The sequence below is a fragment of the Prionailurus viverrinus genome, chromosome F2, assembly GCF_022837055.1.
Source record: "Prionailurus viverrinus isolate Anna chromosome F2, UM_Priviv_1.0, whole genome shotgun sequence".
In the NCBI taxonomy this organism is placed as follows: Eukaryota; Metazoa; Chordata; class Mammalia; order Carnivora; family Felidae; genus Prionailurus; species Prionailurus viverrinus.
Window position 1 is genome coordinate 80492533 of NC_062578.1, and position 17054 is coordinate 80509586.

At 50.9% G+C, this 17054-nt stretch overlaps 1 protein-coding gene across 2 annotated transcripts; it reads left to right on the forward strand.

Annotated features, from left to right (window-relative positions):
- The first annotated feature begins 10518 nt into the window (after positions 1 to 10518).
- CHRAC1 (chromatin accessibility complex subunit 1) lies at positions 10519 to 13587 on the forward strand. Of its 2 annotated transcripts, none has more exons than XM_047842908.1 (3): positions 10519 to 10828; positions 12138 to 12264; positions 12385 to 12934. In XM_047842908.1, exons 1-3 carry the CDS (start codon positions 10682 to 10684, stop codon positions 12447 to 12449), a joined length of 339 nt encoding a protein of 112 aa, XP_047698864.1. In that variant the 5' UTR covers positions 10519 to 10681; the 3' UTR covers positions 12450 to 12934. The 2 variants fall into 2 exon arrangements, with proteins under 2 accessions (XP_047698864.1, XP_047698863.1); XM_047842907.1 differs by lacking the exon at positions 12385 to 12934 and adding an exon at positions 12946 to 13587 and having other exon boundaries at positions 10534 to 10828.
- The last annotated feature ends 3467 nt before the right edge of the window (positions 13588 to 17054 follow it).

A 17054-nucleotide genomic window follows, 5' to 3' on the forward strand; every position in this document is an offset into this window, starting at 1 on the left:
TTAGATTACCCCTAATCTCTCCAGAGATCCGTGTTCCAGGCTCCACACTGGGAAAGCAAAGACGAGTAACACACATCCCCAGCTCCGGGCCGCCGGGGCTCCAGCTGCATAGACATGGACCACACAACAGGGCAGGCACGGGGTCGGCTGGAGGAGACGAGGCGCACAGGGGAGGCCAGTAGGTATGCCTGCAGGGAGGAGGAGAGGAACGAACAGGGGACACCCAGGGGGCCTGGTGAGGGGTGGGTGGGCCACAGGTGGGCTGCAAGGGGGGCTGGGAGTTCCCAACCCCCAAGGTTAATGAGAATGACGCCCAGATGGTCTGCTGCCTCCTCAAATGCCAGGCGCCTCCCTGCATCAGCCCCGGATGTGCAGTCACAGAGGACTCTGGGTTGCCTTCGATTCTGATTTTCATACTCGAGGACAATCTCCCCAGCAGCTTACAGCCACCTTCGCCGCCTCCTCCTCCCCCTGCCCGGCCCCAAGTGTGGCACGACCTGGCGGGCTGGCTCCTCGGGCCCCCCTTCCCCAGCTACTCCTCTTCCTCAGCCACCCTACCAGTCTGGAGGCTCTCTATGCCGCCCATCTGGTGCTGACCCTCATACGTCTCTCCCCAGCCCTGCAGTCATCCCAGTACCCCACGCTTGGGTGTCCATGGTGTAGCTGACCTTTCTTCTATCTGGTGGTCTCCCAGCCATCTTGGACGTCCTATGTCCTCTAGAAACTCTTGGCACCCCCGTCCTTCCTACCCCAGAAATGAGCACCACCATTTCCTCCAACCTATAAGCGAGGAGTCATTCTTTTATTTTTTAAGTTTATTTATTTATTTTGAGAGAGAGAGAGAGAGAGAGAGAGAGAGAGAGAGAGAATCCCAAGCAGGCTCTGCCCTGCCAGCACAGAGCCTGATGCGGGGCTCGAACTCAAGAGCTGCGAGATCATGACCTGACCCCAAATCAAGAGTCGGATGCCTGGGTTGAGCATCCGACTTCGGCTCAGGTCACGATCTCACAGCTTGTTGGTTCGAGCCCCGCGTCGGGCTCTGTGCTGACAGCTCGGAGCCTGGAGCCCGCTTCGGATTCTGTGTCTCCCGCTCTCTCTGCCCTCCCCCACACGTGCTCTGTCGGTCTCTCTCAAAAATAAACATTAAAAAAAATTTTTTTTTAAAGTCAAATGCTTAACCACCCAGGTGCCCCACTGAGGATTCATTCTTAATTTCTCTTTTCTTCCTCACCCACCTCTAATCCGTTACTAAATGCTATTAACTTCACCATCCAAACTCCCCGAAATCCCTTCAGGTTGCTCTACAGTCAATGCTACCTAGACATTCAGAAACATCACTTCTTGCCTGAACTGCCTCCTAGCTTATCTCCTGTTTCCACGCTCACCACACCCCAGGTTAAAATCATATCGGCCAACAACATTTTTTGCAGAAATAGAAAAATGCATCCCTAAAATTCATATGGGATCTCAAAGAACTCTGAATAGCCAAAAAAATCTCACGAAGAACAAAGTTGGGGGGCGCCTGGGTTGCTCAGTCGGTTAAGCGTCCGACTTTGGCTCAGGTCATGAGCTCACAGTTCGTGGGTTCAAGCCCCGAGTTCGGCTCTGTGCTGACAGCTCGAAGCCTGGAGCTTGTTTCAGATTCTGTGTCTCCCTCTCTCTGCCCCTCCCCCGCTCGTGCTCTCTTTCTCTCTCAAAAGTAAATAAACATTAAAAAAAAAAAAAAGAACAAAGTTGGGGACCGCGTGGAGCCTGGTTGGGATTCTGTCTCCTTCTCTCTCTGCCTCTCTCCTGCTCGCACTCTTGAGCTCTGTCTCAAAAATAAATAAATAAAGTAAAAAGCAACAACAACAACAAAGTTGTAGACCTCGCCCTTCGCTTCAAAACTTAGTACAAAGCTGTAGCAATCGATACAATGTGGCACTGGCCTAGAGACGGGCACATAGATCTGTGGAATAGAACAGAGCCCAGAGAAACCCCGCGTGTACGGGCAAATGATTTTTGACCAAGGGTGCCAAGACCAGTCAGTAGTGAAAGGAAAGTCTTGTAGAGAGAGAAAGTAGGATGGTGGGTGCCAGGGCTGGGAGTGGGGACTTAGTGTTTAAAAGTAAAGAGTTGGGGGCGCCTCGGTGGCTCAGTCAGTTGATCTTAGCTCAGGTCATGATCTCACAGTTCGGGGGTTCGAGCCCCGCGTCGGGTTCTGTGCTGACAGCTCAGAGCCTGGAGCCTGCTTCCGAGTCTGTGTCTCTCTCTCTCTCTCTCTGCCCCTCCCCTGCTTGTGCTCTGTCTCTCTCTCTCTCAAAAATAAACATTAAATAAATAAATAAAATAATTTTTTTTAAGTTAAAAAACATTTCAAGAATAAAAAAAGCTGCAGTTTCAAGGTGACTGGGTTGGCTCAGTTGGTTGAGTGTCTCTTTTTTTTTTTTTTTAATGTTTATCGATTTTTGAGAAAGAGAGTGCAAGTGGGGGAGGGGAAGTGGGAGAGGGGGGCAGAGGATCCAAAATGGGCTCTGCAGTAACAGCAGTGAGCCCAATGTAGGGCTCGAACCCATGAACCGTGAGATCATGACCCAAGCCGAAGTCAGACACTTAACTGAGCCCCCCAGGCACCCCAGCTGTCTGGCTCTTGATCTCCACTTACGTCTTGATCTCAGGAAGTCCAGCTTTGGGCCACACACGGGGCATGAAGCCTACTTTAAATCCACACATACATAAGAAAATAGAAGGTACAGAGTTTCAGTTTGGGAGGACAAAAGAGTTCTGGAGACGGATGGATGGTGGTGACTCTGTGTGGATATGCTTCGTGCCACTGAACCACACATTTAAAAACAGCTTCAACGGTAAATTTTAAATTAATTTTTTAAGTAAACTCCACCCCCAACGTGGGGCTCGAACTCACAACTTCGATGTCAAGAGTCGCATGCTCTACTACTGCCTGAGCCAGCCTGGTGTCCCTTCGATGGTACATTTTATTACACAACATCTTTTTTTTTTTTTTTAATGTTTATTTATTTTTGAGAGAGCGAGAGCGAGCAAGGGAAGGGCAGAGACGGGGGGGGGGGGGGGGGGGAGAGAGAGAGAGAGAGAGAGAGAGAGAGAATCCCAAGCAGGTTCTGAGCTGTCAGCACAGAGCCCGCTGCAGGGCTCGAACTCACAAATGGTGAGATCATGACCTGAGCTGAAATCAAGAGCCAGACGCTTAGCCGACTGAGCCACCCAGGCGCCCCTCAGTTGTGATATCTTGCCATGACAAGTTTTCGTGCTGAAAACCCTCCAGTGACTCCCCACTACTGCATCATGGGCCGCCAGACTCCGTACGGTCTGGCTCCTACCAATCCCTGCCCTTGGCCCAGACTGTTCCCGCAGCCCCTGCCCCCCACAGGAAGATCAGCGCAGCTTTGCAAGCCGTCGCCTGTTGGCAGCCATGACAATGGGGGGCTCCGGTTTGCCCCTCATTATCCCTGTATTCAAGCCATTATCTGTAATGACAGCCTGGCATAATTATGTTTTTACAATTTGTGTAATTACATTCTACCCAGTGAAATAATCATTATTATCATTAAACATTTATCAAGCACTTCTAGCCGTTCAAAGCTAGTAAGAGGTGGCCTCGGCTCTCACAGATCTTTCCTAATCCTGTCGCAAATTCTTTTCAGCTTAGGCTGTTCTTCCTTCTTGGGGAACAGGGAACTTCCGTGTTTTTTTTGCCTGGGGCTCTACAGGCATGAGCTCACTTTGGTTTCTCAATGATGCTGGGGGACAGAGGCTACGATCGTTACTTTACAGACGAGGAAACAGAATCAGGAGAAGCCAGGAAGAGCAGAGGTGAGACTCAGATTTAAGCCTTTCTGATAGCAATGCCTTAACCACTCTTCTTATGCAATATAGTTTGGCTCCTTAGGATGGGCTACCTGCCCCCCCACCCCGGTCCCCCAACCCGTCTTATTTACGATTTACACGCCAGACAGTGTGCTAGGCTTAGTGGGAGAAACATACCAGCAAACAGATCACTCTACAACAGTGTCCTAAGCCTGGGCTCACACTCAAAGGCCGGGGCCAAGCTGACGGTGGAAGTAAACAGGCAGGTGATGACAGAGGGTGATGGGCTCTGTGGCAGACCCCAGGGCACAGGACTCCTAGAGAGGACAACCCATCTTGCCATGAGGCCGTGTGGGATCAGGGTTGCCTCACTTTCTCACTCTTTTAGATTTGTCAGTGAAATCTCCAGAAATTTAAATGTCGGTAACTTTGGCACACACTGGTTATTGTCTAACCTACAACCAGTCCCTGTCTTAAGACTCCCCTCCCACCCACCTCAATTTTTCAGTAGGGATTACTTATCCTTTGATCACAGGGAGACAGCCTCAGGGACTAAATCCTAATTGGTTCAAAGCAGTCGGACTGGTCTCATTCCTTTTGGCCAGTGATTGCTCTCAGGGTGAGCTAATGACCCAATTCTGACCAGGAGAGTTAAGGGAATGAGTGCTGAGATCATCCCCTCCTGGTAAAAAGACAGTCCTGGGACCTAATGAGCAAACAGCCTTTGGCCTCTCGCCCTTCTCCCTTGTTCCTGTCTAATGCGGTCATGACCTCTGGACCGGCAGCAGCCATTTTGGAACCATGAGGCAAGAAACAACGAAGCCTGAAACCAACGTGCCAAGAGGGACACGGCAGAAGGACACAAAGACCCGGTGGCTGGTAAAAGACAACAAGTGATGTGTCCAAGCGTGGCATCTTGTCACTGGTTCATTCACGGCCTCCTGTGCGGAAGGAAGGGGAGCATCCCACAGGCCACATGCCCCTCACGGCTCTTCCAACTCTGAGTGCATCTCTAAACCCCTTCCCCAGACTTTTTTGTCTTGAAGTCTCCAATCTTGTCCTGTCCGCGTTCCTGGGCCCCCAAACGGTGGTGAACTACTACCCCTGAATAGCTGTCGGTCCCGTGCCCCTGGCTTTCTCTCCATCCCGGCAGTGGGCCTCTGGGAGGACCCCCGTTCACCTCCACCTTTCTGGCACGCTCGCGTGAGGCGTCACGGCACTCCCGTCCCCGTGGTGTCCGCGTTATTTACAGAGCAATCTGTTCACGGGCTCTGTTTTTCTTCTGAGACCACAGCTGTGGGGAGTGGGCAGAGAGAGGAGGGAGGGGGTGTGCCCTGGGAGTCTGAGCCACCCGCTCAGGTGACTTCCTTGTGCTCCCGGGACGGGCTCGGGGCTGATACACCTCGACTTCCCCTGGACAGTGGGGTTCCCATCACACCCACCTCAGGTCACACACTCACTTGGGGTCTCATAATCTGGCATTTCGCCTCTACCAGTGTCCAGGGGCAAAACTCTAAAGCTGTTTCTCAAAAGGAGAATAGTTATTTGTAGAAGATGCAGTTTTGCTCCAAACCCCTTGGAGGCTGTGCTGTGCCTGTTATGGGGACCTGCCCGACACCCCACCCCAGATGTGTGGGGTCACAGAAGCACACGCAGAAGTGCTTCACGGTCTCTAAGAGTCACAGTGCCCCCCCCCCTTAAGGACACGCCAAGTCTCACCCCAACGATTTAGCAAAGCAAACCGATCAAGCCACTCCCAGCTGTCGGCAGGACAGAACCCCTGAACCCTAGTAAGTCAGCTACACTGGAGAGTTCAGCCCAACTCAACATAATGCTCTGCGCTCCTGGACTGACACCATTAGGGGCCGTGCCTCATGCACCCCCAAAACGTATGCTGATGAAAACGCTTATTGTGCCCCAACTCTTTTATCGTGTGAACATCTCCCGCATCGGATTGTGCTGTTGTGGCCCTGGAGCATGCTGGGATCGGACTCCGACTGTGGAGTGGAGGTAATGAGGGGCCAGTTGTGGGAAGACTCCCCTGGCCAGGGAAGCACCTGAACTAAGCTCATTAACAGGACTCTGAAGCCGTCAAAGACTGGTCTCCTCAGGCAGGGGGCCATTTCCCAGACGGACGAGGGTCGAAGGTAGCCTTGGCCCCTCCCAACTGTCCCTACTGACCTCAGGACCCTGTTCTTCCCAGTCAACAGCCTAACTTCACAGGAAAGATCTGGTGAGGCTGTGAATTCAAATCAGGTAGTAATTCTGCTTCAGAAAGAATCAAAGGCGGGTCTGACCCTTAGCCCTACGAGCCCCGAGGCTAAGGAAGATAAGGAATGTTAGGGCCACCACGGGAGCTGCTTCTCTGGTCCGGCGTGGTCGGACAGTCAAAGCCCCCCGCACCAGTTTTCTTTCCAAACGCTCTCCAGGGCAGTCGGGAGCCAGCCTGTCCCACGAGACTCCATTTCCACCATGAGGGTCACCTGTGGCCCCTTGCCTTCAAGGAGCACTCCACCCAGGCAACAACAGGCGACAACTAAGTAACTGTTTTCCAGGGCGCGTTGCCAGTGAAGGCATCTCTGTACCAGCACGGTCAATGCAGGTAACCAGCCCTGGATTCCCGCCCTACTCGGTCGGTCTCCTTGGACCGACGTTCAATCAGGAAAGCAGGAACTTCTCTGCGTGTTTCAAACAGACGAGGGTTTAATGCTGAGAACTGCCTCCAAGGGTGACATTAGGGCTGCAGGAGCGTGAGGAAGGCGCTCTGACATCTCAGGGGAAGGAGGCGAAACCCAGAGATCGGGAAGCCGGTGCCGCCCCTGGCTTGGAACCCAGGCTCCCCAGTGAACTCCCAGGGGTGCCTGGCGAAGGTGCTCAAACCACCACCTTCGCGGGAACATTCCCTGTAGCCGCCTGCAGTCCCGCCTGCTGCCAGCACTCTGGTACAAGCAGGGTGGGACTTCCTCCTTCCTCTCCACTGCACCTCTCACCTGGGCCTCCCACTGGCAGAGTCTGACCAGAGGCCAGCTGGCAGGGGAGGTAACTGCCTTCTAGTGTCCTGGGATGCAGACACAGCAGGCAGCAAGAAAGAAGGAAGACTGTGCAGAGGCATCAGAAACGAGGGGCATTAGGGGTGCCTGGCTGGCTCAGTTTGTGGAGCGTGTGACTCTTGATCTCGGGGTTGTAAGTGCAAGCCCCACGTTGGGTGTGGAGCTGACTTAAGAATAAAATCTTAGCACAGAGCCTGAATGCGGGGCTCGAACCCACAAACCATGAGATCATGACCTGAGCCGAAATCGAGTCAGATGCTTAACCGACTGATCCACCCAGGTGCCCCCTGAAGCTTATTTCTTGTTTTAAAACCAGTGAGCACTTTCCCTCTTTTCTGAAGATCTCCTCCTTTGCACCTTTCCTTGCTCCTAACATGATCGATGACCGAATGTCACCTGCAAATTCCCTAACCTGAACTCCTCATCCTCCACTTCCTGAATCCTTCTGGCTCTCCTGATCCCTTCCTCTTCTGTTTTATCTCCTAACACATCCTGCTTTCCAATGTGCCAAGAAAGACAAACCTTACAAAAAGCAGTCACCAGGGACGCCTGGGTGGCTTAGTCGGTTGAGCATTCAACTTCAGCTCAGGTCATGATCTTGTGGTTCGTGGGTTCGAGCCCCACATTGGGCTCTGTGCTGACAGCTCGGAGCCTGGAGTCTGCTTTGGATTCTGTGTCTCCCTCTCTCTCTGCCCCTCTCCCACTCGTGCTCTGTCTCTGTCTCAAGAATAAAAACACACTAAAAAAAAAAAAAAACCAATAACCATCTAGAAAAACAAAATGTCTAGGAACTTCAAACTACATCAGCAGTACAGCGTGCCCCCTGTGTGGACTGAAGGACTCCACCGTGTAGTGGGTGTTTGTTGGGTAGTTTCTGGCTCACCTTGGCAATGTCAACCACTTCCGGAGGAGTGGAGCTCCCTGGAGTAAGAGCCGAGTCCTGAGGCTGAAGCGGGGCCTCCTCTCAGCGTGCACCGGGCGCGCTGTCACTTCGCCATCACTTGGCAACCGGGCTGGCCTTTTATGTTGGGTCTGCTCTCACCCCCCAACTCTTAGGGCTTCCAGAATGAGAGCCACAGGTCTCACCTGCCTGCCTGAGCGGGTCCCACGTCTCCCACACCGTCTCGCTCACTAAGCTCCAACCGCACTGTCCTTTCAGTTCCTCCATTTTGCCAAGGGATCTTCCTCCTCGGGTGTCCTTCCCGCAGGCTGTCCTGTTGGGGGGGGCTCATTTTGCCCCAGCCCTTCTGCACTGCTGGCTGTTCCCTTCTCTTCACACGGAGCAGAGATCTCACTTCTGAAAGGCTACCTGCCACTCACACGGGTTTCTCCAGAGCACTTACCATAGGAGAGGTTCCTATTTTTTTTTTTTTTTTTTCTTTTTCTTTTCTGTCTCCCTTGTACTTGAAAGCAAGCTCTGGGAGAGCCGGGACCAGAGCTGTCTGCTCACTGGCTGCCCCTCCGTGCCTAGCAGTGACTGGCATGTATTTGGACCAAGACCTGAGGGGACAGTGGTGAAGACAACATCCTTGTATCCTCGGCCTTCACCTTCTAAGTCCGTAGCACATAGCAGGTGCTGAAATTACTGGGTCATTATGGCTGAAGGCAGACTCGAAAACTTTCCTAATGCCACTAAGATCAGTAATCTGGAACATCTGTGATACCTGGTCTTGGGTCCCCTCTACGGGAAGGACAAAGAGCAGTTTTCAAAATTTACTAAACTCGTAGAAACATGCTGTAAGTTTTATATTTCATGATCATTACCTAAGTGATGAACAGCCCTGAAGTCAGAAAGGTGAAACAACATGTGCTTTGAATTTTCTGTTTGTAGGTGAACTTTTTAAAAAGTAGGCTCCACGCCCAGCCTCACGTGAGGCCTCAACTCACAACCCCGAGACCAAGAGCCGCATCCTCCACAACCGAGCCAGCCACGCGCCCCTTTTTATATGAACTTTGAAATCAAAGTTGATTTGGGGTGAAAAGGCCTTGCAGCAGGAACACTGAAACCTTACACGGTAATTTAGACTTTTGGAGGATGCTTTCTAGTTCACAACGGACTTTCTCATTCCATCCCCTTTGCTGCTCAGGGCTGACCCGAGAGGGAGGTGGTGCCGGGTGGAATATCACTGTCAGGGCGCGGAACTTACGCCAGGCGCTTCCACGCTTCCTAGGACCCCGTGGTTCAGCAGTGGGGTCGCACTGCTAGTGAGCGGTAAGACAGTCATCTTATTCGACTTCCCAGCCGTTTTCTACCCAGTTGACCAGTTTCTCCTTTCAGAAACGCCTTTTCTTTTAGCTTATTTATTTTGAGAGAAAGAGCATGCATGCGAGCATGAGTGGGGAGGGGAAGAGAGTATCCCAAGCAGGCTCGTGCTGTCAGCGCAGAGCCTGACGTCGGGCTTGAACTCATGAACCGTGCAATCGTGACCTGAGCTGAAGTCCAGAGTTGATGGTTAACCGACTGAGCCACCCAGGCACCCTCTGAACTGGCTTTCTGGACACCCAATCTCTTGGGTTTCCTCCTATTTAATGGCCACTTTTTTCCAGTCTGCTTTGCTGGATTTTCCTTCTTTCCTCCATATTGAGATGTTGGGAGCACCCTAGGCTGGAATCCTTAGATCCTTCCACTCTATCTACACCCTCCTCCTAAATATGTTCATTCAAGTTCACGGTTTTAACTACCACCCAGACAGTGTTGGTTTCTAAGTTAACTGCCCCGGCCTCAACTCCAGGCTTCAATGTCGAATTATCCGCTCAACACTGCCACTAGTGTCTCACAGGCAACTGGAACTTTAACTTGCTCCAAAGCAAACCTCTTGGCCAAAGTTGCTCCTCTGGCAGTGTTCCCCGTTCTGGAACATGGCATCGCCATTCTTTGGCTCCACATCGCACTGGCAGGTCCTGCTGGCTGTCTTCATATTAGATCCCAAACCTACTCCTTGCCACCACCTCACTCTAGTCCAACCCACCATCGTCTTTGTCCCAGCAGCAACCTTCCCACTTCTGTCCTGTTCTTTGTAAAATTAAGGGGGACCTCCTTAACTCTTCCCAGGGCCTCCGGATTCATTCAGGTGGACAGAATTCCATGATCTACAAAGCCCTGCCCGATCTGGCCCCGGGCTGCCTCCTGCTATTCTTTTCTCAGCTCACTTCACCTTAGCCACACTGGCACCTTATTCATCACCTCCAATCACCTTCTACTTGGTCTCTTTGCTTCCGCCCTTACAACTAACTACTCCTGGGCTAGTCAACAGTCCGCAGCCAGAGGGATCCTGTTAACACTTGAGACGTATCCCATCACCCCTCTGACAGCTTTCACCCCTTCCCATTTTTTGCTGGAATAAAAGCCCCTGGCTGCCCGCTCAGTCCAACTGCAGCACATCGGCCCCTTTGAGCTTCCCCGACCGGCTCCGGCCTCGGGGCCTCCACGTGTGTTGTTCCTCCTCCCAGGAAGGTGCGCTCTCTCCCCAGCTCTGAAGACGGTACCCCGTCCCCGTGTCTCCGAGGGCCGCTGCGGCCACCAGCCGCGCCGCGCCCCCAGGTCCGCACCGCGCGGGCAACTGGCGGGAAGCCCCGCTCGCGGCCCTGGGCGGCACCGCCCCGCCGGCTGCCTTTCCGCCCGCTCCGCGCGGCATCTCGGGGTTTGTAGTTCTGCCCCGGAAGGGCGGCTGCCGGCCCCCGAGGCCGCGCCTCCCCGACACTACAACTCCCACGGGGCAGCGGGCCTCAGCTCCCGCACCCGCCAGGCCGGCAGGCCGCCTGCCTCGCTCGCGGCGGGTCCGGCGGCCGCCGCGGGGAGGGGCGCGAAGATGGCGGACGCGGTCGCGGGCAGGGACAGGTGCGGGGAGCAGCGGCTCGTGTCGCTGCCGCTGTCCCGCATCCGGGTCATCATGAAGAGCTCGCCCGAGGTGTCCAGCATCAACCAGGAGGCGCTGGTGCTCACGGCCAAAGCCACGGTGAGGCGGGCCGCGCGGGGAGGAGGGAGCGGCTGGAGGGGGGGGGGGGGGCGCGACCGGAACCGTCGGGCCCCGCCCTGCGGCGCTGCCGGTGCCGCCCCCCGCCCTTCGCGGGCTCGCGGCGCGCGCGCCCTCGGCGTCGCGCCTTGTCCCCTCCCTCGCAGCGCGCGCCCCAGCGCCCGGCGCCCTCGCGCCCACCGCCCCGCCCGCCGCGCCGCTCCCGTCCTGCCTCGCGTGCCTTTCGCCTACCGCGCGACTCCCGCCGTTCCCCGCGCGCCGCTCCCGACTTCCCCTGCGCGAGGCCCCGGGTGGAGGCACTGGCTGACGCTACCTGACGCGTGCCTCCTGTGGCGTCTTCTCCACGCGCATCACCGCACTCCGGGCCCCCAAACCTTCCGTTCTTCCGCTTCCGCCCTGTTCGTGGTTTTCGGGCCCCGCTTCCTCACGGTTCAGTGAGAGGGTTCTGGAGGTGCAGCCCGACGACGCACGCACCCTGTCCGCGCAGCGAGGCTGGACATCCCCCGTCCACAGCCGGCCTCCGTTTCCCAGCCCGTGGTGCCAGCGCCGTTCTAGGTGCAGGTGGCTCAGGGTCTCTTTGGATTTGGTGTGGACAGTAGTGCTCCAGCCCCCTTTGTGTTACTGCACTGGGCCGTGCTGAAGCCTGCCTTGGACTGCGCAACCCCTGGGGTCTCAGTGCGGTGTCCCTGCAGGGTGCTGGGGCAGAGCTGAGACCTTCTGCCCGCCTGATCCCGGAGCCCAGGGGGGTAGTCGTCCCATCAGCACGTGGTGCTGGGATACTTAGATTCCCTGTGCACTTTCATTCCTTACCCACCAACCTAGAGGGAGGGGAAGAGAGAGGCTCCCTCCAGGTTGTTGATTTGGGGAAGGTGTTTGGGCAAAATGGGAAAGGTGGTCAACTCTCAGCTTCAGGTTGTTTGACTATTACAGTCGTACGCCACCACCTTAGACGCTGTATTTTAAAAATGTGTTCCTGAGTCAGAATTTTTGAATGGTCCTTTGCTCCTTAAAACAACCTATAGTTTTCACATAATTATAATCCATCGTTGAATTAAAAAAAATTTCCCTGAGTTAGAAATCTAAAATAACTTTCGGGGAAATGCCTGCTTCCCTGCCAACTTTGATACACCTTTGCTTTCTTTCTGACCCATTTCTCCTTTCCCCAGTAGTTTTCTGTAATTTGAGAAACCCAGGTAATCCGCAGTCATCTAAACAATGTAATTTTAAAAATTAAGTTCTGCGGTAAATTTTCAGAGCATACTTTTCATTTCACTTTTTCATTTTGTTTTAGGAACTCTTTGTTCAGTATCTAGCCACCTATTCCTACAGACATGGCAATGGAAAAGAAAGGAAAGCACTCACGTACAGTGATTTATCAAATACTGCAGAGGAATCGGAAACTTTTCAGTTTCTTGCAGGTACTTAGCTTTGGAAACATTCTGGTTAAAACAGATGTAGTAATTTACAGCTTTTTTTTCCCCCTGGTTTCACTGAAATATACTTTTTTTGTTTTGTTTTGTTTTTGCTGCTTTCTCCAGGTGCCAAAGTTTACCATGACCTGGCACAGGAAGACATTTTTAGTTTTGTCAGAGTATGTTTGTAATGTGGTTCACCTAGAATGATGGTGAAGTCAACAACCTGCACAAGGATGTTTGGCTGGCTGGGTGGCTGGGGGAGCCTGGCTGACTCCTTACCACTGAAGGGAGAACTCTGGGCTGGTCTGCTCGGCCCCAGAAACAGAGAAACTAGTAGTAGTTGTTGCGGAACAAACTGTGTGGGCCACAGCTAAAAAAGAGCTTTAATCTATCCCCCCGGGGCCCGCCGGCCTGTCTCAGGTGGGTAGGACAGGGTTGCTCCCAGTCGTTACCGGCACACAGGAGCTCATGGTTTGCAGTCCGTGGAAAGGAAACAGGTCTCTGGCGTTAGTCAGGAGGCAGCGCTGGTTTCCTGCGCCGTCACCCAGAGGCAGGGTCGGAATTCTGTCGTGTTTTGGAACCTGTTCTAGAGTTCAAAGCAGGGACTTGCACATTTTGAAATTTGCATTGCTGTGTTCATGGTCTGCCAAAACCAATTGCTGATGTCAGCTTTATATTTTTAAGATATATTACCAAAGAAGATTTTAGCTAGTAAATATCTGAAAATGCTTAAAGAGAAGAGGGAAGAGGACGAGGAGAATGACACAGATGATGGAAGTAATGGGGACGAAGCAGAGTCCTAAACCCAAAGTCAGCCTGCGGAGCGCCCTCCTGGATTAGCACCATTGCTTTGGAGTAAGCACAGCACCACGTGACTTTAGACTCTTCGGTTGTCAGAGACTTCAAGTACATTGTATGCCCTCCTGGCTGCCTCAGGGCACCTGATGTGCCCACGCCATAGATGGCCAACAGGAAAGGAACCCAGACAGCAGCCTTTCCCTGAGGGGCGCACGCTGCAGGCCTGGGGCAGGGCGTACCAAGAAAGCTGCCTGTGCAGTCGGGCACGCCTGGTTCATCTGCCGCGGGTAAGCTGTAGAGGCAGACAAGTTGGCTTAACTTTTTAATTTACGGAGAGATTTTAAAGAGCTTCTAAGTATCAGTTGTGTAAATTCATAGATGACTATTTGGAAATTAGTTGTTGTAAACAACTAGCTGTAGTTTGAGCTAAAAATATAGTTTATGGGTAGTATGTTACATTTGAAAATTTGACGATTTGTCTTAAATACTGCATTTTTATTAACTGAAAAATAAATTTCTTTATTAGAAGCTGTTCATAGTTTAATAGTAAATGCTTTGTGGAACTAGATTTAGAGCCCTCTGTTGTTCTCATGCCTTGCTTGTTACCTGAGACGTATGCAGAATTTAAAAAGAAGCATTTCTGGGATGCCTGCGTGGCTCAGTTGGTTGGGTGTCCAACTTCAGCTCAGGTCATGATCTCACGGTTTGTGGGTTTCAGCCCCGGGTCTGGCACACACTGGCAGTGCAGAGCCTGCTTGGGATTCTCTCTCTCCCCCTCTCTCTCTGCTCCTCCCCCACTTGTGCACATGTTCTCTCTCCCGAAATAAATACACTTTAAAAAATAAATAAAAAGCATTTCTAACACTTTTATTCCCAGAGAAAAAAAATCTCGTTAATATTTTTTGTATTTGGTTTAATTATCTCTGCAAAGGCATTTAAAAATTTTTTAATATTTATTTATTTTTGAGAGGCCTGGGGTAGGGGAGAGAGAGAGAGAGGGAGATGCAGAACCTGAAACAGGCTCCAAGCCCTGAGCTGTCAGCATAGAGCCCGACGCGGGGCTCAAACTCAGACTGTGAGATCATGACCTGAGCTGATGTTGGACGCTTAACTGACTGAGCCACACAGGCGCCCCATTTCTTAAAAACATTTTAAAATACTGTGTATATTGAAAATCTTACAAAAAAGAAAACTCTCCTTTTATTGTTCATTACACACAAAATAATTGTTTTTATTGTTCATGAGAGAAAACCATAAGCTCTATTTGTTTTTTTGACAGTAGGGTAAATTTTTGGCTGTCTCTTGTCTTTCTTTTTTAAAGATTTGGGTTACAGTTTACATCCAGTAAAGTCATCCTTTAACATCTGATGTGTTGGTTATGTAAGTAATCAATATGTAGGACAGTTCTATCCCCCCAAATATTCTTCTGTACCCTCAGAGCCCCGTTCACTTACCCTCCGGTAACTACTGATGTTTTCTGTTCCTCTTGTTTTTAAAATTGGTTTAAAATTAAAAAAAAAAAATTAATGTTTATTATTTTTGAGAGAGACAGATAGCACGAGGTGGGGAGGGGTAGAGAGAAGGAGACACAGAATCCGAAGCAGGCTCCAGGCTCTGAACTGTCAGCACAGAGCCTGATGCAGGGCTGAACCCATGAACCATGAGATCTTGACTTGAGCCGAAGTCAGACGCTTGCTTAACCGATAGGGGCAACTGGGTGGCTCAATTAAAAAAAAAATTTTTTTTTTTAATGTTTATTTTTGACAGAGAGAGAGAGAGAGACAGTGCGAGTGGTGGAGGGGCAGAGACAGAGAGGGAGACACAGAATCTGAAGCAGGCTCCAGGCTCCGAGCTGTCAGCACAGAGCCCAACACGGGGCTCGAACTCAAAGACTGCGAGATCATGACCTGAGCTGAAGTCAGACACTTAACTGACTGAGCCACCCAGGCGCCTCTATTTAAACATTTTTAGAAACCCACATTTTGGTGTACCGTTCTGAGCTTTGACAAACTCAGGGTTGTGTAATCACAAGATATAACAGTTCTGTCATCCTGCAAATTCCCTCATGGTCAGATTCATTCCAGCCCTTTACCTTGGCAACCCCTTGAGCTGTCCTTTTTACCCAGAGGAGTCAGCAAATTTACTCTGGAAAGGGCCATATAGAAAATATTTTAGGGGCGCCTGGGGGGCTCAGTTGGTTGTGCGTCCAACTCTTGATTTATACTCAGGTCATGATCCCAGGGTCGTGGGATTCAGCCCTGCGTCGGGTCTGCTTGGGATTCTCACCCTCCCTCTCTGCCTGCCCCCCAGCCCTGTACTCTCTCAAAAACAAAACCAAAACATTTTCAGCTTTGTGGGCTATATAATCTCGTTATCACTGTTGAACTAGGGTATTGTAATATAAGCAACCATATATAATACATAAAGTAATGAGTATGGCCATATTTCAGTGGGACTCCATTTCTGGACACTGAAATTTGAATCTTGTATAGTTTTCATGGGTCATGAAATATTATTTTGGTCTTCTTGAAACATTAAAAATGTAAAAACCATTCTTAGCTTATGGGCCATACAGAAACACAGTGGGCTGGCTTTGGCTCACAGACCATGGTTTGCTGACCGGTCTTTCCCATGTCACAGAAACGGAATTCTAGAGTACAGAGCCCGTGAACCCAGCTCTGCCCGGTTAAGCGTAATGCACAGGGTTCATGTTATTGCTGGTCCCACTCCTTATTGCTGTGTAGCCCCCCACCCCCGCTAGGGATATACAGTAGTTTATCCATTCCCCAGGCCAACACATAATTCCCAATTTGGGTTGTTTCCAGCATGATTACAAATAAAGCCCTAGAAACATTTGTGTGCAGGTTTTATGTGAACAGAAGACGTCCCTTTGCTTGAGTATACACTTGGGAGTGAAATTCGTATTTAAGTTCATAGGAAACTGCCAAACTTGTGAAGTGCCTGTACCATTTTGGATTCCCATCAGTAGTAAAGGAGTTTCACTTACTCTGCGTCCTCTGCAAAACTTGGTAGGTTGTTTTTGTTTTTGTTTTAAATTTCAGCCCCTTTAATGGGTATAGGTTTTAATTTGCATTTCACTAATAACTAATGTTGAGCGTCTTAGTATTTGCTCATTTACCGTATTTTCTTGGGTAAAGTGTCCAAATTGCCCATCTGTTTATTGGGTTTTCTTTTGGTTGTGTTTTGAGAATGTTATATATTCTGAAAACAAGCCCTTTGCTAGATTATGTGATTTGCAAATATTTTCTCCCAATGTGTAGCTTGTCTTTTCCTTGTCTTGACAGCATCTTTCAAAGAGCAGAAATAATGATATCTCTATGAGAAGTTCTTAATTTTGAGGAAATCCAGTTTATGTTTTTTTTCTGGGGATCATGCTTTTCTGATCATATCTGAAAACTTGTCATCAAACCCAAAGTCACAAAGATCTCTGAGTATCTCTTTAAGTGCCGTGCATGGCCACTAGTATCTGTGCCTTCGGGACACGATGCTGTTTAAGAAATCCCCCAGAGGGGCGCCTGGGTGGCGCAGTCGGTTAAGCGTCCGACTTCAGCCAGGTCACGATCTCGAGGTCCAGGAGTTCAAGCCCCGCGTCAGGCTCTGGGCTGATGGCTCGGAGCCTGGAGCCTGTTTCCGATTCTGTGTCTCCCTCTCTCTCTGCCCCTCCCCCGTTCATGCTCTGTCTCTCTCTGTCCCCAAAAAAATAAACTTTGAAAAAAAAAAATTAAAAAAAAAAAAAAAAAAAAAAAAGAAATCCCCCAGAAAAATACTCACTGGTTTGTGTTCAACCAACTGAACATTCTTAACCCATCTAAGCATTTCCGACCCAGTTCGGGGAGCTCTCCTCCTTCGGTCGTGTGCCAGTCTGATCCAAGAGCCTCCTCCTCACTGGTTTCCTCATCTCTGCAGCCTCCTTCCTCTTCCTCTTCTATACTGGTAACAGATTATCAAAACAGCTTTGTGAAGATTTTTCTTTT